Source organism: Amblyraja radiata, chromosome 12 (genome assembly GCF_010909765.2).
Source record: "Amblyraja radiata isolate CabotCenter1 chromosome 12, sAmbRad1.1.pri, whole genome shotgun sequence".
Taxonomy (NCBI): domain Eukaryota; kingdom Metazoa; phylum Chordata; class Chondrichthyes; order Rajiformes; family Rajidae; genus Amblyraja; species Amblyraja radiata.
In genome coordinates, this window is record NC_045967.1 from 6,291,367 (window position 1) to 6,314,886 (window position 23,520).

General features: G+C 42.4%; 1 protein-coding gene across 1 annotated transcript in view; it reads left to right on the top strand.

The window, feature by feature from the left end:
- The window catches only part of rlim (ring finger protein, LIM domain interacting), a 51,258-nt gene extending 42,467 nt beyond the window's left edge, over window positions 1-8,791 (top strand). Inside the window, exon 4 of the mRNA XM_033030142.1 lies at window positions 5,127-8,791. Coding sequence (XP_032886033.1) covers window positions 5,127-6,814 — 1,688 coding nt within the window. The 3' untranslated portion in view covers window positions 6,815-8,791. The remainder of the gene's footprint in view (window positions 1-5,126) is intronic.
- Window positions 8,792-23,520: the final 14,729 nt, after the last annotated feature.

Below are 23,520 nucleotides of genomic sequence, written 5' to 3' on the forward strand. Positions count from 1 at the left end.
GGAATAGATTGGGTAGAGGCACAGAGTCTCTTGCCCACAGTAGGATAATCGAGACCCAGAGGACATAGGTTTACGAGCTCCCCACGGCAGACTACCTAGCAAGTTTGCAGACCACACCAAGATTGCCGGATTAGTGGACAGTGAGCCAGGCTGTCAAAGTATACTGCGGGATATACATCAACTGCAAAAATGGGTGGAAATATGGCAAATTGAGATTAATTTGAGCATGTGAGAGATGTTGCATTTTGGGAGGTTGAATATAAGTGGAAAGTATACAGTTGATGGCAAGACCCTAAACAACAGTAATGTGCATCTCTATAAACTTTTGTTAGGCTGCATTTGAAGTATTGCATGCAGTTCTGGTCGCCCCATTACAGTAAGAATGTGGAAGCTTAGGAGAGGATGTAGAGGAGGTTTACCAGAATGTTGCCTGAATTAGGAGTTATTAGTTATAAAGTGAAGTTGGACAAACTTGGATTGTTGTCTCTGCAATGCCAGAGGTTGAGGGGAGAGCTGATAGAAGTACAAGCCTTCCATCAGGCCTGAACTTGTCTTGCATAATAGGCAACTATTCTTGTGGGCTGAGGGGCCTGTTCCTGTGCTGCATTGTTCTATGTAAAGCCCCATGGTCATGTGTGATTTTGCATACCTAACACCCAGAAAGTGAATGTTTGTGATCTAAATGCAGTGCTGTGCCATTCTTAAATAATCAAACTAGATTTTACTTCAACAGTTTGGAGGATTCGTATCACTGGAAAAATCTGGAGCCTGCATAATTGATGTGCTATATTTTTTTTGGGGGGGGGGGGAGGTAACCTAATGTGTAACTTTCACACAAAGTGTGGTGGGTGTGTGGAACAAGCTATTGGAGGAGGTAGTTGGTACCATGGTTTAGACAGGTTTAGAGGGAAATGGGCAGAAAGCAGGCAGGTGAGACAAGTGTAGATGGGACATGCTGGCCGGTGTGGGCAAGTTGGGCCGAGGGGCCTGTTTCTACGCGGCAAGACTCTATGACTAAGCATCTGTAGTTCCTTGTTTCTAATTCACTCATATATGCCTCACGTATGGCTGGGAGCAATTGATTGTGCAATAACCTAGAATTTGTTCATCTGTCTCTTCGCTCCCTAAAGACCATTTGCAACATCAAACAACAATAGAAAACACCATTCATGTGGAGAATCCTAATAATAGCTTAGCAATTAACCTTCAAGTGAATGATCATTTTAAATAGTGGGTAGAGCGGCTCCTTTCTCCTGCCTAATATGTGCGTTGATGTGTGAGGTTAAGAGGTGGCATAATTTGAAGCATGAACACCAGCTTTGGAGAAATGTCTTGCTTTAATGGGGCCAGGTGTTGAGCATTCAAAACTGATGCCAAGATACCTCATAGCCTCGAGGTGGAGCAGCAGTGTGGATTTTTAACAAAGGAGCCATTTGATTAGCTCACGAGGGAGAAGGTGGCTATTACTAGGGGGGAGATGCTTGGGAAGCTGAAAGGGCTGAAGGTGGATAAGTCACCTGGACCAGATGGACTGCACCCTAAGGTTCTGAAGGTGGATTTAGATATTGTGGAGGCATTGATAATGATATTTCAAGAATCACTAGAGTCAGGAGTGGTTCCAGATGATTTGAAAATTGGCAATATTACCCTGCTGCACAAGAACGGAGCAAAGCAGAATAGTGGGAACTATAGACCGGTTAGCCTGACTTTCATGGGTGGAAAGAATTTAGAGTCCATTATAATTGTAAAGGATGAGGTGACGGAGTGCTTAGAAGTTCATGATAAAATAGACTAAAGTCAGCATGACTTTGTGAAGGGGACATCTTGCTGACAAATTTGCTGGAATTCTTTGAAGACAGACAAAGGAAAGTCAGTAGATGTTGTTTAACTAGATTTTCAGAAAGCCGTTGATAAGGTGCCACACGGAAGGCTGATAAGGAAGATGAGAGCCCATGGTATCAAAGGGCAGATACTAGCATGGCTATCAGGTTGGCTGGATGGCAATAGGGAAAGTGTGGCAATAAAGGGGGCTTTTTCTGGTTGGATGCCAGTGACTAGCGGAGTTCCGCAGGGGTCGGTGCTGGGGCCGCTACTCTTCATGTTGTTCTTTTAATGATTTGGATGAGGGGTTTGAAGGTTTTGTGGCCAAGTTTGTACATGATATGAAAATAGGTGGAGAGGCAGCCAGTGTAGAGAAAGCAGGGGCTCTGCAGTAGGACTTGGATAGGTTGTGAGAGTGTGCAGAGAAGTGGCAGATGGAATATAGCATAGCAATGTGTGGTGTCATGCAGTTTGGGAGCAGGAATAAAGGTGTAGATTATTTTCGAAATGGGGAGAGAATCCAGAAATCAGAGGCGCAAAGGGACTTGGGAGTGCTGGTGCAGGATTCCCAAAAAGTTAATCTGCAAGTCGAATCGGTAGTAAAGAAAGCAAAAGCAATGCCAGCATTTATTTCAAGAGGGTTGTATACAAAAACAGGGGGATGTAATGTTGAGGCTCTTATCAGGCACTGGTCAGGCTGCATTTGGAATATTGTGGGTAATTTTGGGCACCATATCTGAGGAAGGATGTGCTAACTCTGGAGAGGGTCCAGAGGAGGTTTACAAGAATGATCCCAGGAATGAGCAGGTTAACCTACGATGAACGTTTGACGGCACAGGGCCTGTACTCGCTAGAGTTTCGAAGAATGAGGGGGGACCTCATTGAAACGTACAGAATAGTGAAAGGCTTGGATGGAGTGGATGTGGAGAGGTTGTTTCCACTAGTGGGAGAGTCGAGGACTAGAGGTCATAGCCTTAGAATTAAAGGATGCTCTTTTAGGAAGAAGATGAGGAGGAATTTGTATAGTCAGAGTGGTGGTGAATCTGTGGAATTCTTTGCCATGATTGAATGGCAGAGTAGACATGATGGGCAGAATGGCCTAATTCTGCTCCTATAACATAATCATGATATTATGATCACATTGATAGGCACAGCAGCCAGTAAGAAATCGTACAGTAGAGCAGCCTGTTGGGCGTGGCTGTTTGGGGGAGACTATGTTGAGGTTAAATGCTGTGTTTGACGGTAAATGCCGAGGATTTGGCTCAAGGGGTTTAGACGAGGGGGATGGCAGGTGTAGGTAGTGACTTTTTTTGTCTGTAATTCTTCCTTGGTCTTACTGCAATAGAGGTGGTAGGGAGACTGCCGTAGTAGGCTGATCCAGAAGAATAAGATGCAGGGGTTCACGGTGAACTGGTTGCATGGGTTTAGAACTGGCTTACTCATGGAAGACAGAGGCTTGTGATGCATGGGTATTATTCTGGTTTGTGATCTTTGACTAGTGGAGTTCTGTAGGGATCTGTGCTGGGACCTCTTGTTTGTGATGACTTGGACATGAATGTAGATTGAATTGACTTTGATTGAATTTAATACATTTTATTAGCCAAGAATGTACACATACAAGGAATTTGCCTTGGTGCTTTGCTCGCAAGTAACAACACGATATACAGTAGACAATTAAAAATAAAACATTATTATTTAAACATGTGAAGAATGAAATAAAATACCAGAGCAAAAGGAGGTTGCAGACGTTTGGCTGTTGAGTAGAGGTACTGCTCGTGGAAAAAAGCTGCTTTTATGTCTGGCTGTGGCGGCTTTGACAATCCGGAGTCGCCTTCCAGAAGGAAGTGCTTCAAAGAGTGTGTAGCCAGGGTGAGAGTGGTCAGAGATGATCTTACCCACTTGCTTCCTGGCCCTTGCAGTGTACAGTTTGTCGATGGGGGGTGGGGGGGGAGGAAGGTTGCAGCCAACAACCTTCTCGGCTGATCGAACGCTGCGCTGCAGCCTTCGGATGTTGTGCTTGGTGGCTGAGCCAAACCAGACCATGATGGAGAAGGTGAGGACAGACTCTATCATGGCAGTGTAGAATCCACTAAATCTCACGACCGAAAGTAAAGGACAAGCAACGCCAAGCTTTGCCAAACACCTTGTGCCTCGTTTATTCCAAAGCACCCCTTTAACATAAAATCTCCTCAGAACTCCTCGTCTGCGGATAAGGCCAATTAGTTTGTCTGACCTAGGGGTTGTCATCCCGCTCTTGTCTCTCAACCTCGCCTCCGACTGTTGGCTCCCCCTTGCGGTAACAAGCTGTAAGAAAAACCACGTGGGCATGAAGTCGCCACAGCAGTATAAAACTGGACCATGATTGCCTGTGGCAGGTTGTGTTTTCTCAGCTGCCACAGGAAGTACATCCTCTGTTGGGCCTTTTTGACTGTGGTCGATGGTGCCCCCTCCCCATTTAAGGTCCCCGGAGATGATGGCTCCAAGGAACTTAAATGATTCCACAGATGTGACTGTGGTGTTGTTGATGGTGAGTGGGGGGGAGGGGAGGGGGAGCTCCCCACGGCAGACTACCTAGCAAGTTTGCAGACCACACCAAGATTGCCGGATTAGTGGACAGTGAGCCAGGCTGTCAAAGTATACTGCGGGATATACATCAACTGCAAAAATGGGTGGAAATATGGCAAATTGAGATTAATTTGAGCATGTGAGAGATGTTGCATTTTGGGAGGTTGAATATAAGTGGAAAGTATATAGTTGATGGCAAGACCCTAAACAACAGTAATGTGCATCTCTATAAACTTTTGTTAGGCTGCATTTGAAGTATTGCATGCAGTTCTGGTCACCCCATTACAGTAAGATTGTGGAAGCTTAGGAGAGGATGTAGAGGAGGTTTACCAGAATGTTGCCTGAATTAGGAGTTATTAGTTATAAAGTGAAGTTGGACAAACTTGGATTGTTTTCTCTGCAATGCCAGAGGTTGAGGGGAGAGCTGATAGAAGTACAAGCCTTCCATCAGGCCTGAACTTGTCTTGCATAATAGGCAACTATTCTTGTGGGCTGAGGGGCCTGTTCCTGTGCTGCATTGTTCTATGTAAAGCCCCATGGTCATGTGTGATTTTGCATACCTAACACCCAGAAAGTGAATGTTTGTGATCTAAATGCAGTGCTGTGCCATTCTTAAATAATCAAACTAGATTTTACTTCAACAGTTTGGAGGATTCGTATCACTGGGAAAATCTGGAGCCTGCATAATTGATTTGCTATATTTTTTGGTTGTTCATGATTTCTTTGCTTTGTCCCTGCAGGTGGCGAAGGTTTGGACGAAGGATCAAGTGGTGATTCTCTTCTGGAGTGGTTGAATGCTTTCAGACAGACGGGAAACACAACGAGAAGCGGGCAAAGTGGGAATCGCTCATGGAGAGCTGTCAGTCGTACAAACCCAACAAGTGGAGATTTTCGATTCAGCTTGGAAATTAACGTAAGTCGTGGTAGAATTGATCAAAGTGCCGAAATGGAAAGTGAACAAATGGACACTTCGAATGCAGCAACAACGTTGCCACCAACAGAAGAGGCAGTGACGCCTGTACCATCAAGAAGCATAAACCCCTCCCCACCTGCAACAGCACAACCTGCGCAAGCAGTAACAGCTCCACCAATAACCATTACAGAAGAAAGTGTCCAAAGTGAACCTGAAAGGTCTGAATCTGGTGTTACTAGACAGAGCAGAAGACCAAATGGGGAACTGTCTTATGAAAACAGCTATGAACTTTTCCGACAGGACCTTGAAACCCAGCCACCGCAAAGTCGTGCAAGGAGTGGTAGAAGCAGAAGCCCCGAACGTCGGCGGTCATCTAGAACAAGAAGCAATCGAAGTCGGTCGCCCTTGCATCCAGTTGAAGGAATGAGTCGATCACGGCGCCAGAGTTCTCTCCGATCTGAGAGATCCAGTTCAGAAAGTGGGACAGAAGGAAGTTCCAGAACTAGACAGCATATAGTGTCCAGGCAGAATCGGGTTGGAGATGAAGTGCGGGCGGAAGTAACCAACCCCTTTTCTACATCTGAGTCGAGTGAACCTCGAGAGCCTTCCCAAGAAGCTGCTGATCCTGCAGAAGCGACCGTCAATGATTCGTCTGTAGCTGGCCGGCGACCACCAACCATTATGCTAGACTTGCAGGTGAGAAGGGTGAGACCTGGTGAAAATACGGATAGAGATAGTATAGCCAACAGGACCCGCTCGAGATCCCAAACAACAGACAACACAGTTGTGTATGAAAGTGAGCGGGGTGGGCTCAGGCGCACATTTTCCCGCTCTGAGCGAGCAGGGGTGAGAACTTACGTTAGTACCATTCGGATTCCATTTCGCAGGATTTCTGATTCGGGTCTTGGGGAGGCTGCCTCAGTTGCTCTCCAAACCATACTTCGCCGAATAATGATGGGTGGGGAATTGAGTTCCTTTGTGGACAGTGACAGTGATTCTGAAACGAGCAACAGGGGCCAAAATCCAGTGCAAGAAGTCTCTGAATCGCAAAACAACACAAGTGAATCACCCAACGTGGCTTCCACGGGCAGAACAGGAGAGCAGCGGACGGCGGCACAGCGGAATAGCGGCGAGACGGATAGCACCACTGGTGCAAGGAGAAGAGAAGGTCAGCAGACTCGAGGCCTGTTTGGCCTTGAAGAAAGTGGTACTTTGCCCATACTTAGGCTGGCCCATTTCTTCTTGCTAAATGACGAAGATGAGGATGATCAGCCCAGGGGACTGACCAAAGAGCAAATTGACAACTTGTCCACAAGAAATTTTGGGGAAAGTGATGCAATTAAAACCTGTAGCGTGTGCATTAGTGAGTACACTGCTGGAAACAAGCTGCGCAAGCTTCCCTGCTCACACGAATATCATGTTCACTGTATTGATCGCTGGCTCTCTGAAAACTCCACATGCCCCATATGTCGTCAGGCCGTTTTAGGTCGCACTGCTGGAGATAATGTTGGCTAGTGTATGGCCTCCATCAGTTTGTGTCCCAGTATTGGTGTAAAGTAGAATTAGCTAGCTGTACTAAACAGTGAACCATATAAAATTATACTTCAGAATGCAGAGGGAATTTCAAAATAGCCATACCTAATATTTCTGTGTGACTGCTTCCTGACTTATGTTTAAAAAGTTTTTTTTGCAAATCTTTAACATGGGTTTGAACATTTTGTATTGATTCTATTGCAAGTGTGCACTGTTGCATTGTTTATGAATTGAAACAATTTTACCATGCTTATAAATGTATTTAGGGAACAATTCTGGCATCTGGTTTCTTAATTAATTTAACCCGTATTTAGGATTTGTTCTTAGCATGGTAAGTAACTTATTTAAACTAATGCTTTTGCTTTCATTTTCCTTGCCCTATGATTTTTGTCATGCAGTTAGCATTTCATTTGGGTTAGTTGTACTGAATTCCATTTCTTTCCCCTTCTTTTCTTTGGATTTTTTAATCAAAATTGTTCCCTTTTCTGATGTATAGTTTTGGTTTATGTGCACACTTACAGTGGTGTATTTTAGCAATTCAGAGTATTCATTGTTGCAGGATCTATGTATAGGATGGAGAAATTGGCCAATTAAAATAGCAATGCAAATTCACTGCTATATAAAAATTCTAATTTACTGTACATCTTTAATGAACGAATTGCCTTATTTTACAACATATACATCTATGGGACTAATTGGAAGTATTCAACAGTTTTCTGTACTGTGAATTTGTTTACTATCTTTCATTTCTCAGTCAACATTAAAAAAAAACCTGATTTCATCTTTTTTTTGGAGTTACTCTGTACATCTCTTTGAGGTTCTTGCCTCTCCACCTTGCACCTTCAGTTTTAAGAAAGACATTTTAATGTGGGCAATGATCCATGCTGTGGAATAAGTCGTTTGTCTTTGGGAAGTTGGCTGCTTTTTTCTTTCTCTATAATTGAATGGAACAGTGAGGCTGTGTATGGACATGTTAGCCTCTCACCACATTTTTGCAAACCTCCAACATTGCGCCACGTAATCTGTGCCTAATAAAAGACCTTTGTCCAGCTCACTACTTGGATGTTGTTTGGTTTTACTGTAATGTTCGGCACCATCGCCAGGATGTGAGAAAGACTAATTTTTGAAATGCTTATTGGAATATTGGGGTCCTCCTGTGCTGGTTAAGTGCAGACCTGGTCTACGTGAAAAATAAGCTCTGGTATTCTGCCAATTGACATGTTGCATCTTTAAGTTGTAAAATGCAAGGATGCTGAGTATCTATATAAAGGAAACTCCAATTTTGTTCATTCAACAATGAAATTGAAATACATTTGTAATATAACTGATGTAACTGAATGGAATAGTTTTTTGAGGCAGAATGCCAGTTTTTGTTTTTGAATATATATAGGCAGGATTGTGGGAAGTAATGACACTATTTGGTCTCTTGCTTACCCAAATGTATATGGAAAAATTGGTTTGTACAAAAGTAACCAGATATGAATGGCATCTTGTATAAATTTTAAATGCCAATATTGTAATGTGTAATTTCATTACTTAGTTAAATGCTACAGAGCCAATATTATCAGAAAGGAATATCACATAGGAATCCCACAGATTGTGGTCAGCCCTGCATAAGGTGAGCTGTATAGTAAGGATTGAAAGCAAATTAGGAGATGAGTGATTTAAGAATTCAAGGGAGAGTTCTGCAGCTGCAGGAGTCTTGCCAAAGTGCATGCACTTTGGTCCACTGTACAAGGCTTGTTTAAAGTGATTTAGTTTATTTATGTAATCTGTTGTACTAATTTTTTGTAAATTAGTAACTAAGTTTTGATGCAAAAATGTTTGATTATCCAGTTGTCATTTTGCTTTCTGGAGAAAAGGAAACGTCAATTGCAGAAAAACATTTATCTTTTGACATTGACCATTTAAAGAATTGGGGTATCTATAAATGTTAATAAAGTATTGCACGATAAACTACCAGTGCCGTTGTCTGTGAGGTTTATTCCTCTCCTTTCCTCTTTAGTTTACTCTCTAATGTTAAGTCCATTTCTTTTAGTGATTAATTACTGATAAAGTCAACTACAGTGCCCTCCATAATGTTTGGGACAAAGACCCATCATTTATTTATTTGCCTCTGTACTCCACAATTTGAGATTTGTAATAGAAAAAAAATCACATGCGGTTAAAGTGCACGTTGTCAGATTTTATTAAAGGCCATTTTTATACATTTTGGTTTCACCATGTAGAAATTACAGCTGTGTTTATGCATAGTCCCCCCATTTCAGAGCACCATAATGTTTGAGACACATGGCTTCTCAGGTGTTTGTAATTGCTCAGGTGTGTTTAATTGTCTCCTTAATGCAGGTATAAGAGAGCTCTCAGCACCTAGTCTTTCCTCCAGTCTTTCCATCACCTTTGGAAACTTTTATTGCTGTTTATCAACACGAGGACCAAAGTTGTGCCAATGAAAGTCAAAGAAGCCATTATGAGACTGAGAAACAAGAATAAAACTGTTAGAGACATCAGCCAAACCTTCGGCTTACCCAAATCAACTGTTTGGAACATCATCAAGAAGAAAGAGCACTGGTGAGCTTACTAATCGCAAAGGGACTGGCAGGCCAAGGAAGACCTCCACAGCTGATGACAGACGAATTCTATAATAATTAAGAAAAATCCCCAAACACCTGTCCGACAGATCAGAAACACTATTCAGGAGTCAGGTGTGGGTTTGTCAATGACCACTGTCCGCAGAAGGCTTCATGAACAGAAATACAGAGGCTACACTGCAAGATGCAAACCACTGGTTAGCCACAAAAATAGGATGGCCAGATTAGTTTGCCAAGAAGTATTTAAAAGAGCAACCACAGTTCTGGAAAAAAGGTCTTGTGGACAGATGAGATGAAGATTAACATATCAGAGTGATGGCAAGAGCAAAGTATGGAGACGAGAGGGAACTGCCCAAGATCCAAAGCATACCACCTCATCTGTGAAACAGGGTGGTGGGGGTGTAATGGCCTGGGCATGTATGGCTGCTGAAGGTACTGGCTTACTTATCTTCATTGAGGATACAACTGCTGATGGTAGTAACATAATGAATTCTGAAGTGTATAGACACATCCTATCTGCTCAAGTTCAAACTAATGCCTCAAAGCTCATTGGCCAGCAAGACTGATCCCAAACATACTGCTAAAGCAACAGAAGTTTTTCAAAGCTAAAAAATTGTAAATTCTTAAGCAGCCAAGTCAATCATCCGATCTGAACCCAATTGAGCATGCCTTTTATATGCTGAAGAGAAAACTGAAGGGGACTAGCCCCCAAAACAAGCATAAGCTAAAGATGGCTGCAATACATGCCTGGCAGAGCATCACCAGAGAAGACACCCAGCAACTGGTGATGTTCATGAATCGCAGACTTCAAGCAGTCATTACATGCAAAGGATATGCAACGAAATACTAAACATGACTACTTTCATTTACATGACATTGCTGTGTCCCAAACATTATGGTGCTGTGAAATGGGGGGACTGTGTACAGTGCATTCAGAAAGTATTCAGACCCCTTCACTTTTTCCACACTTTGTACGTTACAGCCTTATTCTAAAATGGATTAAAAAAATGTTTTTATCATCAATCTACACACATTACCCCATAATAAAAAATAGAAAACAGGTGTTTAGAAATTTTTGCAAAGTAAGTAAAAAGAAATAACTGATATCACATTTACATAAGTATTCAGACCCTTTACTCAGTACTTTGTTGAGGCACCTTTGGCAGCGATTACAGCATCAAGTCTTCTTGAATATGACGCTACAAGCTTGGCACACCTGTATTTGGGTAATTTCTCCCATTCTTCTCTGCAGATCCTCTCAAGCTCTGTCAGGTTGGATGGGGAGCGTCGATGCACAGCTATTTTCAGGTCCCTCCAGAGATGTTCGATCGGGTTCAAGTCCGGGCTCTGGCTGGGCCACTCAAGGACATTCACAGACTTGACACGCAGCCAATCCAGCGTTGTCTTGGCTGTGTGCTTAGGGTCGTTGTCCTGTTAGAAGGTGAACCTCCGCCCCAGTCTAAGATCCAGAACGCTCTGGAGCAGGTTTTCATCGAGGATTTCTCTGTACTTTGCTCCGTTTATCTTTCCCTCGATCCTGACTAGTCTCCTAGTTCCTGCCGCTGAAAAACATCCCCACAGCACAATGCTGCCACCACCATGCTTCACCATGGGTATGGTATTGGCCAGGTGATGAGTGGTGCCTGGTTTCCTCCAGACGTGATGCTTGGCATTCAGGCCAAAGAGTTCAATCTTGGTTTCATCAGACCAGAAAATCTTGTTTCTCATGATCTGAGAGTCCTTTAGGTGCCTTTTAGCAAACCCCAAGTGGGCTGTCATGTGCCTTTTACTGAGGAGTGGCTTCTGTCTGGCCACTCTACCATAAAGGCCTGATTGGTGGAGTGCTGCAGATATTGTTGTCCTTCTGGAAGTTTCTCCCAACTCCACAGAGGAACTCTGGAGCTCTGTCAGAGTGACCATCGGGTTCTTGGTCACCTCCCTGACCAAGGCCCTTCTCCCCCGATTGCTCAGTATGGCCGGGCAGCCAGCTCTATGAAGAGTCCTGGTGGTTCCAAAGTTCTTCCATTTAAGACCGACAGAGGCCACTGTGCTCTTCAGGACTTGCAATGCTGCAGAAATTGTTTTATACCCTTCCCCAAGTCTGTGTCTGGACACAATCCTGTCTCGGAGGTCTACGGACAATTCCTTAGTCTCCATGGCTTGGTTTTTTGCTCTGACATGCACTGTCAACTGTGGGACCTTATATAGACAGGTGTGTGCCTTTCCAAATCATGTCCAATCAATTTAATTTACCACTTGTGGATTCCAATCAAGTTGTAGAAACATCTCGCAGATAATCAATGGAAACAGGATGAACCTAAGCTCAATTTTGAGTGTCAGAGCAAAGGGTCTGAATACTTATGTAAATGTCTATTTCAGTTATTTATTTTTAATTACTTTGCAAACATTTCTAAATACCTGTTTTCACTTCTTAATTCTGGGGTATTGTGTGTAGATTGATGATAAAAAAAAAATTAAATCCATTTTAAAATAAGGCTGTAACGTAACAAAATGTGGAAAAAGTGAAGGGGTCTGAATACTTTCTGAATGCACTGTATAATCGTTGTTGTAAATTCTACATGATAAAACCAAAAAGTATAAAAATAGCCTTTATTAAAATCTGACAATGTGCACTTTAACCACATGTGATTTTTGTTCTATTACAAATCTCAAATTGTGTAGCACAGAAGCAAATAAATAAATGATGATTCTTTGTCCCAAACTTTATGGAGGGCACTGCATCTTTAAGCTCAGCTGCTTTTGACATGTTAATTTAATAATTGTTTAAACTCATCTCCTGCCACTATTTGTATTCCAGACAGTTTTAACTCAGCATTTGTGGCATTAAGATAAGATTTAATTTAATTGACATCTTATTCAGACCAAAGATCTGTTAAAGTGAAACCCGAAATTAGAAATATCCAACATATCACTATTATCAACAATGTGGTGTTCTTATTTCCCGGTACTTGTGTCATAGATAATTGGAGGATATGGAACTCTTGATGTCTGCAGTGTATTTCACTGTTTGTTATCCTGTGTTAATGATGTGTTTGGCTATTGAGGCAAGTCAAGTGAAATTTATTGTCATATGCGAGGTGCAGGTACAATGAAAATCTTCAACTAACATCATGGGCTCATATACTCGGACAACACTTAAGCAAGTTTTACATAAATGATACAAATCAGTGAAGAAAGACTGCAAGCCACCCAACAATTCCATGGTAGTACCAGAGATGGGCTGTGGTGTTCTGTTCCCAAGATAGGATTAGGGTTGCGCAGGTCAGTTCAAGTATCTGATGGTTATAGTAATGTAGCTATTGCTGCTACTGATACGTAAGGCCCAATGGTAGCAGCAGTAGGAAGGCATTCCCTGGATGGTGAGGATCCTGACAATAGATACCGGCTTCTTGAGATGGCACCTCCAGTTGATGCTAGCAATGGTGGGGAGGGCTGTGTGCATGTGTGACTAGGCCAGATTTACCACTCTGCAGCCTCTTGCGTTCTTGTGCCACCGTGCAACTAGTCAGTGTACTTTCTACCATGCAGTAAGGTAGAACTTTGTTAAAATATTTGATGACATGCTAAATCTCTCAAAACGTCTAAGTGGAGGTACCAGCGGGTGATTACATCTTTGTTGGACTCGCGATAGGTTATCCAAGATGTCGGTGCCCAGGCATTGAAGCTGCTCATTCTCTCCACCGTCCCACCAAAGAAAACTGGCCAATGATTTCCTGACTTCCCCTTTCTGAAGTCAACAATTTGTTCCTTGATTTTGTTGATAATGAGCGAGAGGTTGTTGATGTGGCACCATTCTACCAAGTTTTGTATCTCCTGGTTCATCGCCACCTCTGATTCGGCCAACAACAGTGGAATCATCGGCAAATATATACATGGCATTGAAGCAGTGCTTAATAAAGCAGGGGGCTAAGCACACAGTGTTGAGGTGCGCCTGTGTTGGTGGTCATTGAGGTGATCTTACAGATTGCAATATCTGATCAAGGAAGTCAAGCCTTCAGTTGCAAATGGAGGTACAGAGGCTCAGATCTTGGAGCTTGGTGATAAATTTGGAGGAAATTATAGTGTTGATAGTCAACTGTTGATGAGCAGCAGCCTGACATATTTGTTCGTGTTATAGAGGTGGTCCACAGTGCAGTCGAGAGCCAGTGAGATAGCATCTGCTCTGGACCTGTTGTGATAGGCAAATTGAAACAAACCCAGGTCATTTCATGCCACAACCAACTCCTCAAAACACTTAATTATTGTGGATGTAAGTTCCACCGGATATCAGTCATTGAGGCAGGTGTCTTTGCTGTTCTTGGACATTGGTATGATAGGTGCTGTTTTGAAGCAGGTGGGAACCACCGATTGCAGAAGCCAGAGGTTGAAGATGTCCGTGAATACTCTGAGAAGTTGGTCCGCACTGGTCTTTAGTATTCGGCTAAGTACACCATCTAGGATTTGCAATCTTGAAGGATGCTCTTGACGTCGGCCTCGGCGACTAACATCATTCGGACCTCAGGAGACGTGAGGGAACGTGAAGGTGTATTATTGTTCTCACTTTCAAAGGGTGCTTTAAAGGCATTGAGTCCATCAGAAATGATGCAAGCTACCTGGTTTCAAGTTGCAGGACGTGGTAGAATGCAAGCCCAGCCACAGCTGTAAAGTGTATGTCTATGACGGCCGCTCTGTCTGGAATCGCCTCTTCACATTGACAATGGCCCTCAGGAGGTTGTACCTGGACTACTTGTATGACTCTGGATCATCAATAGACAATAGGCAATAGGTGCAGGAGTAGGCCATTCGGCCCTTCGAGCCAGCACCACCATTCAATATGATCATGGCTGATCATCCCCAATCAGTACCCCTTTCCTGCCTTCTCCCCATATCCCCTGACACCGCTATTTTAAGAGCCCTATCTAGCTCTCTCTTGAAAGCATCCAGAGAACCTGCCTCCACCGCCCTCAGTACTAAATGCCACAGATCTAGCCTTCAGTGATTACAAATCTCCTAGTTCATCCAGGACTTCTGATTCAAAAAGATTCAATGTTTTTGAAATCAGCATAGCCATGAATGGGGGCTGGGGGGCTGGGGGGAGGGGGGATGAACAAGTTAGCCATGAGTTGATAGAGCAGTTCACTTGTTTAAGAATAATTGAAAACAATTTCAGTCTTATATCAGGATCAACATTACAGTCTTTGTAGTAAAAAACATGTGTGCTTACTTTATGTGAGCTTACTTTATTACTTGCCAATGAGTTCACTGCAATAAGAGTTTATACAACAATTAGAGGACTACCAAAATCCAAGCAGATGATAGATATGTTAAACATATGGAGTGCATATTTGATGGACTCTTAATTTCCATCTCAACATATTAGTTTTTCATTTTTGCACAAGTTGGTAAACATAATAATGTATTCAAGTAGCCTGCATTGATTTAGCTTGCACTGGTATATGTCTTAATTACTTGTAATGTTCAGAAACCAGGAATTCGCAAATCTGAAGCAAATGAGCTATTTTCCATTCACCAGCATGTTCTGATGAAGGATCTTTGACCCAGAATGTTGACTAGTTGTTCTTTCCACAGTTACGGCTGAGTTCTTCCAGTATTTGTATTTGTGGGCAATTTACAATGCCAAAAGGAAAGTCCCACGATGATAATAAACGTAAGTGCAATGAGGATCATTCAATAATGCTTGCATACACTGTACTCGCTCACATTCATATTATGAATTTGTTGAAATGGCTGTACAGGTGGTGTCCATAGAAAAAGGAATAGCTAATGCTTTAGATCAAATCTCTTTCATGGGAAGTATCTTTGGTCAGAGATTTTAAGTTTTAAGGTACAGATGAGGAGAGAAGAAAACAAATGTGAAAATCTGCCGTTGATAGCTTCAGCAGTCAAACTTGGGTCACGATCTTCGACAATTGGTAATCCCGGTTGACTGGTTTAAGTTTTTAATGTGATTCTGTTTTTAGTCTTGTGCATTTGCATTGGTGGGGCTGCAGTTAACTGCAAGTTAGTTTGTGATAAATCTCTAAATGCAGGAAATGTTATGGTTTTCCCCTCATGCACTTGAATTAGTCGTGATTAGAACGGCAATTTTAATTTTCTGTATTGGAAATCAATGGGCCAGAATGGCACAACTCTCTGCATCTGCTTAAGATTGCATCTGCTTAGATGTTTCATGTGTAACTTCCTGGTAGTGCAAGCTGGTAAAGTCAATGGTACCTTGGATATTTGGATGTGGCAAGATTGTCAAAAGTATCATAATGTTAGTGTCAATAATTGAGAAAGATGCACAAAAGGTTAGACTGGCTAAATTTGGAGAAGAGTCAGAAAAAGGGCAATTCTTCTATTGGGCAGGAGGTAAAGAAGCATAAAGTCTCGCACCGCAAAGGTTAAGGAATGGCCACTTTCTCACAACCATCATGTTATAAGGTTCTTGTACCAACCTGCACAACCTTAATCCTACCTTGGCAATGGAAAACTATAGACTGCCTTTTGCACTACCAAGGACTTGTTTTCTAATTGTTTTTGCTCAAGCATCACGTAAGAATTTTGTGTAATTTGTGTATAATTTATATTTGTGCATGGTCAGTCTAAGCCTGTGTTGCTGCAGGCAAGATTTCTCATTGTATCTGTACTTCATACTTGTGCATATGCCAATAAACTGAAACAAAAAGATTTTTTTAAATAAAAATAGATTACATTTGTGGTGTTTAAAAAAAATTTAAAAATCTACTGATTTGGGTGGAATGATAGAGCACTTAAAATTGTGCCCAGTGGGTAAGTCAGATTGATCAGTACTGCATTCACAATAATTGTTAAATGTTTAAGTACTCTCTTGATCAGCAGACTACTTTCTGTGGGAAATTTTATTGGGGATTTACTATGAACATTTAGAAAGAAAATACATTGGAAAAGTTAGTGATGAGACTTCCCCCCCCCCCCCCCACAAATGCCCAATTGTTCTAATGGTTATAGCCTTGAAAGGAAGTGATCGCGGAAGCTGATCTTACTCCTAACCTTGGTAATTAGGTGTTTAAGAAGGAACTGCAGATGCTGGAAATCGAAGGTACACAAAAATGCTGGAGAAACTCAGCGGGTGCAGCAGCATCTATGGAGCGAAGGAAATAGGCAACGTTTCGGGCCGAAACTGGGTCTGAAGAAGGGTTTCGGCCCGAAACGTTGCCTATTTCCTTCGCTCCATAGATGCTGCTGCACCCGCTGAGTTTCTCCAGCATTTTTGTGTACCCTCGGTAATTAGGTAATATTTTTGTCAATTACAGTTGTAAGTCTATAAAGTATTTGAGCTGCACAGAAGACATGAAATTAAACTTTACATTGCACAGGAGCTTTCGATTTTAAGGGAACTTTATCATTGTACTGGATGAACTAATGCACAATAGTACAACACAGGAACGATGTCTGACCTGATTATGATGCCAATTTGAACTGCCTACGTACAGTGCGTTCAGAAACTATTCAGACCCCTTCACTTTTTCCACATATTGTTACGTTACAGCCTTATTTTAAAATGGATTACATTTTTTTAATCATCAATCTGCACACAATACCCCAGAATCACAAAGCAAAAACAGGTGTTTAGAAATTTTTCCTAAGTAATTCAAATGCAATAACTGAATATCACATTTACATAAGTATTCAGACCCTTTGCTATGACACTCAAAATTGAGCTTAGGTTCATCCTGTTGTCACTGATTATCCTTGAGATGTTTCTACAACTTGATTGGAGTCCACCAGTGGTAAATTAAATTGATTGGACATGGTTTGGAAAGGCACACACCTGTCTATATAAGGTCCCACAGTTGACAGTGCATGTCAGAGTAAAAACCATGCCATGAAGATGATGGAAATGTCCGTAGACCTCCGAGACAGGATTGTGTCGAGACACAGATCTGGGCGAGGGTATAAAACTATTTCTGCAGAATTGCAGGTCCTGAAGAGCACAGTGGCCGTCATTCTTAAATGGAAGAACTTTGGAACCACCAGGACTCTTCATAGAGCTGGCCTCCCGGCCAAACTGAGCGATTGGGGGAGAAGGGCCTTGGTCAGGGAGGTGACCAAGAACCCGATGGTCACTCTGACAGAGCTCCAGAGTTCCTCTGTGGAGACGGGAGAACCTTCCAGAAGGACAACAATATCTGCAGCACTCTGCCAATCAGGCCTTTATGGTAGAGTGGCCAGACAGAAGCCACTCCTCAGTAAAATGCACATGACAGCTCGCTTGGAGTTTGCCAAAAGGCACTACCACAATTCCCTGGTCTGATGAAACCAAGATTGAACTCTTTGGCCTGAATGCCAAGCGTCACGTCTAGAGGAAACCAGGCACCGCTCACCACATGGCCAATACCATACCTTCGGTGAGGCATGGTGGTGGCAGCATCATGCTGCGGGGATGTTTTTCAGCGGCAGGAACTGAGAGACTAGTCAGGATCGAGGGAAAGATGAACTGAGCAAAGTACAGAGAGACCCTAGATGAAAACCTGCTCCAGAGCGTTCTGGACCTCAGACTGGGGTGGAGGTTTACCTTCCAACAGGACAACGACCCTAAGCACACAGCCAAGACAACGCAGGAGTGGCTTCATGACTAGTCTGTGAATGTCCTTGAGTGGCCCAGCCAGAGCCCGGACTTGAACCCGATCGAACATCTCTGGAGGGACTTGAAAATAGCTGTGCATCGACTCTCCCCATCCAACCTGACAGCATGAGAGGATCTGCAGAGAAGAATGGGAGAAATTACCAAAATGTGCCAAGCTTGTAGCGTCATACCCAAGAAGGCTTGAGGCTGTAATCGCTGCCAAAGGTGCCTCAACAAATAAAGGGTCTGAATACTTGTGCAAATGTAATATTTCAGTTATTTATTTTTACTTTGCAAAAAATTCTAAACACATGTTGTTGCTTTTTTATTATGGGCTATTGTATGTAGATTGATGATTTAAAAAAAAATGAATTTAATCCATTTTAGAATAAGGCTGTAATGTAACAAAATGTTGAAAAAGTGAAGGGGTCTGAATACTTTCTGAATGTATCCCTTAATCCCCTACCTGTTCATGTGCCTGTCGTAAAAAACTCTTAAATGTTGCTATTGATCCTGTTCCCATTACCTCCCCTAGCAAATGTTTCAGGCACTGACGACTGACTGCATGTAAAACAAGAAACAACCTGGCTCATAAATTTCAAGATTCAAGAAGATTCAAGAGAGTTTATTGTCATGTGTCCCAGATAGGACAATGGAATTCTTGCTTTGCTTCAGCATAACAGAATATGGTAGGCATGAATACAGAACAGATCAGTGTGTCCATATATCATTATATAAATATATACATACATGAATAAATAAACAGATAAAGTGCAAATAAACAGATAATGGGTAATTGATGTTCAGAGTTTTGTATGAGTTGAGTTTAATAGCATGATGGCTGTGGGGAAGTAGCTATTCCTGAACCTGGACGTTGCAGTCTTCAGGCTCCTGTACCTTCTACCTGAAGGTAGCGGGGAGATGCGTGTGTGGCCAGGATGGTGTGGGTCCTTGTTGATGCTGCCAGCCTTTTTGAGGCAGCGACTGCGATAGATCCCCTCGATGATAGGGAGGTCAGAGCCGATGATGGGCAGTGTTTACTACTTTTTGTAGTCTTTTCCGCTCCTTCTAACTCCACCCTCCCATCTTAAATCTATGCCTAATATTTAATATCCTGGGGAAAAGATTATGATTACCTTATTCATGCCTAATAATATAAATCAAATATTTACATGTAAAATATTAAAGGATGTATTACCATGTGTTTTAAGACTTGAAGATAGTCCAGCCGTTACTTTTTATGTATTGACTGAATTAATCAAGTGACAGGAATTTAGTAACTAAACAATATTAACCATAAATTAACTACTTCACATGGTGAGACAAGGAACTGTCAAATGTATGAAAGCAATTTCCATCATAATTGCAAATGTGGAATTTAATGTCGCAAGTAGTTTTAAATGGTCAAATAAAACTCTAATTTTGACTAATAACTTGGCGTGCTTGTGACATCGTAGTGTAATTTTATACAAAAACTAGACTAAGTGGGACCCGTTGGGTCCCAGCTTCACACGGGAGGGCTGGTCCCCCAACGCAATATTCCACCTCTCCACCAATTCCAATATTGTTAGCCAGTGGGGGGAGGGGGAGGAGGCTTTCTGGAGCGCTAGTATGGGTGTTGTGGGCCGAAGGAACTAAAAACCACATAAAGGGCACTCACAGTTCAGTAGACACTCATTGTTGCATAGATTCCCAGCTCAGACTGAGAGTCGTGGCCTCTCCCTCATCATCTTGCAGCAACTGAGCCACGTCCAGACTTCCGGGGTTTATAGTCCCCCCCCCCACCCGGAAGGGTGGTTGAAAGGATAGAGAATCTCAACAAATTTTAAACACTAATAACTCTTATTTTTCATCCATGGGAAAAATCCTCAGGGCCTGATCATCGGAAGAGGACTCTGAGTAAGATGGCTAAAAAAATCACAGCCATATATGGTAGCGTTTTTGTTCTAAAATCAAACAACAGTGCAAACAGGAAGTGGTCAAGATGAGACTTTTAATTATATAGATTGTAGCATTGATTTATCTTTTGTCCCAGCCATAATACATTGGTATTTTTGTACAATATTTTATTAATTCATATGTTGATTTTCCTTTGGTGTCAATGAAATGGGCAATAGGCAGTGTCCACAAGGAACTGTTGATGCTTATTTACGAAAAAACCCACCAGTTTAATTTAGTTACAGCGCCGAAACAGGCTCTTCGGCCACTTGGCGTAGCTCAAGCAGGTTGGTGTATTCCATATATGTAACACTGAGGGAAATAAAAACCTTCAAATAATTCTGTTATAACGTGTGTTTCCATAACATTAGATAAAATGCGATTGATGAATCAGGGAAACTACTTGTATTATTTGGGCCAAATTGGTTATAGTGTGATGTAGATTATGAACTAGAGAACCTCTTTGTCAGAGAAATTAATCGAGGACTCAGACTTATATGGAGAGCAAGAATTTATTACATGATATCACGGAGGAACTGCCCGGGAGACGGTTCCTCAAAAATACAGACGGTATGGGTTTATATACTGACGAACAAACTAGACCAAACCTGAGTTCCTTCAACAGCTTAGTCGGGGAGTTGCGATTTGATCAAAGCTGCCTAAATTACATTACTCAGACCCGTACATACAGTATTTTAGTTTTGCAGATAACAGATAATAACATGATGCACAAAGAACCAGATATGTGTACGCAATGCTCAATCATTCAGCCAAGGCTTTCCTAAGGAACAAAGCAATATCTTTAGTTTCGTAATTTGTGTCAGCAAGCAGAACAGTTAAAGTTCAGCAAAATCCTCTCACCATCCCTCCTTTTTGATCATACCTGATCAACCTATCCCGGGGTATGGGAACTCATTGCCCTCAGGCAAAGGTCTCATCTTGAGACATTCTTCCTCGTCATACTCCGGGTCTGAAGTACCCACTCCACCGTGGATTCTAGTGGTAATGCTTCCTCCAGGGTACCAAGCAACAAATACATATAATTCCTAGCAGGAGCACGATTATTATTCCGAAAATTATTCCAGAATGCATCAAGGTGGCCCACCAGTTTCCAAAAGTCCACCAGCCCGTCGGGGTTATAATTGTGACATTCTTGCCCCCACTTTAAAATCATATCAACATCCTGTTTTATTGTAGAAATCGCCTCCCGTTCGCTATGGTTGAAGAGGGCAACCCATAAGGGTATTCCTTCTTCACTATGATGGGGAATGTGAGTGCATACCCAACAGAGGAGGTATTACTGCCTTCAGCGAACTTATAAACCAAAGCTAAAAACTGATTAAATCCATCAACTGCATTTGAAGTACAGAGATAGTAACATTCTGACCTGCAAGAGTGATCGTCACCCTCTAAATACAATAGTTGTTGAAAATTCATGCATTAAAAAAAACATAATATAATGACTCCGACAGGTCTTCCTCTGTACCGAGGGCAGTGTAGCATAAGCATTGCGCATTTGGCAACATTTCAGAAAATTTACATTTACAATAGACTGACCGAAAGCAACTCAACATACTAGTAAAAAGGCAATCGCATTCCCAAAGTTAAACCCATTTCATTAAAAAGTGTTGAGGAATACACCACCTTAACCGGCCCTCAGTTCTTGGTTCGGATTACACCATGTGGCTGGGGAAAAGACTTGTATAAAACACAAGTTAAAGTTACTTCTAACTCCCTGCAAAAGCAGATGTTAAAAATGTAAAATGGGGAATAAGAAGTTTACCCCAAGTTCAAAATAAGCCAATTTCATAGTTTGAAATATATAACTGTACTAGAATTTGTGCAGACTAAAAATATCTTTATTATACAGTCCAATCATTTTCTGACAATGTTTGCCTCCGTTTATGCTGTTTGTTTTTTTTATTGGAGCTTCAGATTTTGGGCTGTCCGTTTTTCAATCTCTGCTTCCAGTCCTCGCAGCTTGCTTTCCATCAGTTCGCCACCCCGGGCCATCTTTTTCCCTTCTAGACGGTATATCAGCCAGTTGTTCTCGTCTTCCAGCCTGGCTTGGGCAGGCACCTCTCCAGCTCCAGGTACTCGCGGATCAGCTCCTGCTTGCTCATGTTCTGCAGGCTCTCAGCGTGATACTTCTCGTATGTCTCAGAGAAGTCTTTCTGCAGGAACTCGCTTCCATTGTCACCTGTTTCCAACCATACTTTGTCTGTCGGACGGAGATCCAGGAGGGACTAGGTGGTCACCAAATTGACCTCTGATCTGGTCGCTTTTGAAAATCTTTCTTATCTTTCCCCGTACAGCTGGAGGTTCCTATTTTGATATTTTAAACATCACAAATCTTAAACAACTAAAATATAATGGCTATAATTTCTTGCTCTATCTTACTATTTTAAATTGTACTCTAAAGGGCCTGTCCCACTTGGCTGTCATTTGCGCCTCATTTACGCGTCACATGTAAAATAGGTTGACGCGTCGTTATGTGCGACGTCGCGCGCAAATCATGCGTCAACATGCCTTCTGGTGTGCGTGACGTAATTAGAATACCCTGCGGCGCGCGGCAACGCATGGTTACGCACGGTGACGTAACCATGCGTCACCGCGCGATACACATGAGATGTCGGGACGCCAGCGTGCGACGCCAATGCTTCAGCGTGCATATGCGATACGTCACGCAGATGGCGCGAAGATTTCATGCAGCATGAAATCCTGGAGCGCCACGCGATACCAGGATATATCGCGCGTGCGTCACAACGCGACAACCACATTTTTGGAGGTGGCGTAAATGGCGCGCAAATGATGGCCAAGTGGGACAGGCCCTTAACTCTTGACTTTTATCTTTCGCTCCATAGATGCTGCCTCATCCGCTGAGTTTCTCCAGTTTTTGTCTAACTCTTCAAGTCTGATCCTTTTATCTTTGACTTAATTTTACTTAAATTTAGTTGGTGTCTATTCCAAAGTGCCTGTTTCCCTTACCCTTCCTCTCGTGAGATATTTTTCTTCCCGGCCCCTCTTGACATACTGCCTCGGGTCTGGGTCACAGCCAGTATTTTCCCTCAGAGCTGGGTTTTTCTGTCCGAAAACCATTTGCTGGGGATCCTGCCGACTACACCAGATTGTCAGAGAAATCAATCGAGACTTTATTACGTGATATCACGGAGGAACTGGCCCGGGAGACAGTTTCTCAAGAGTACAGACGGCACAGGGTGAAATACTGCTGAACAAACATGTGCACGTGCAGACTAGCCCAGACCTGAGTTCCTTAAACAACTTAGTCGGGGATTTGCCATTTGATCGAAACTGCCTAATTTACATTACTCAGACCCCTACAGTAGTTTGGTTTTGCAGCTAACAGATAATAACGTCATGCACAAAAGAAGCAGATATGTACGCAATGCGCAATCATTCAGCCAAGACTTTCCTAAGAACAACGCGGCATCTTTAATTTCACAAAATTCTCTCACAACCAGTGAAAAGTAATTCAGGGAGAGAAAAATAAATACAGTTTTCAAGTCACCTCCTTGCAGTGTTCAAAGCGCATT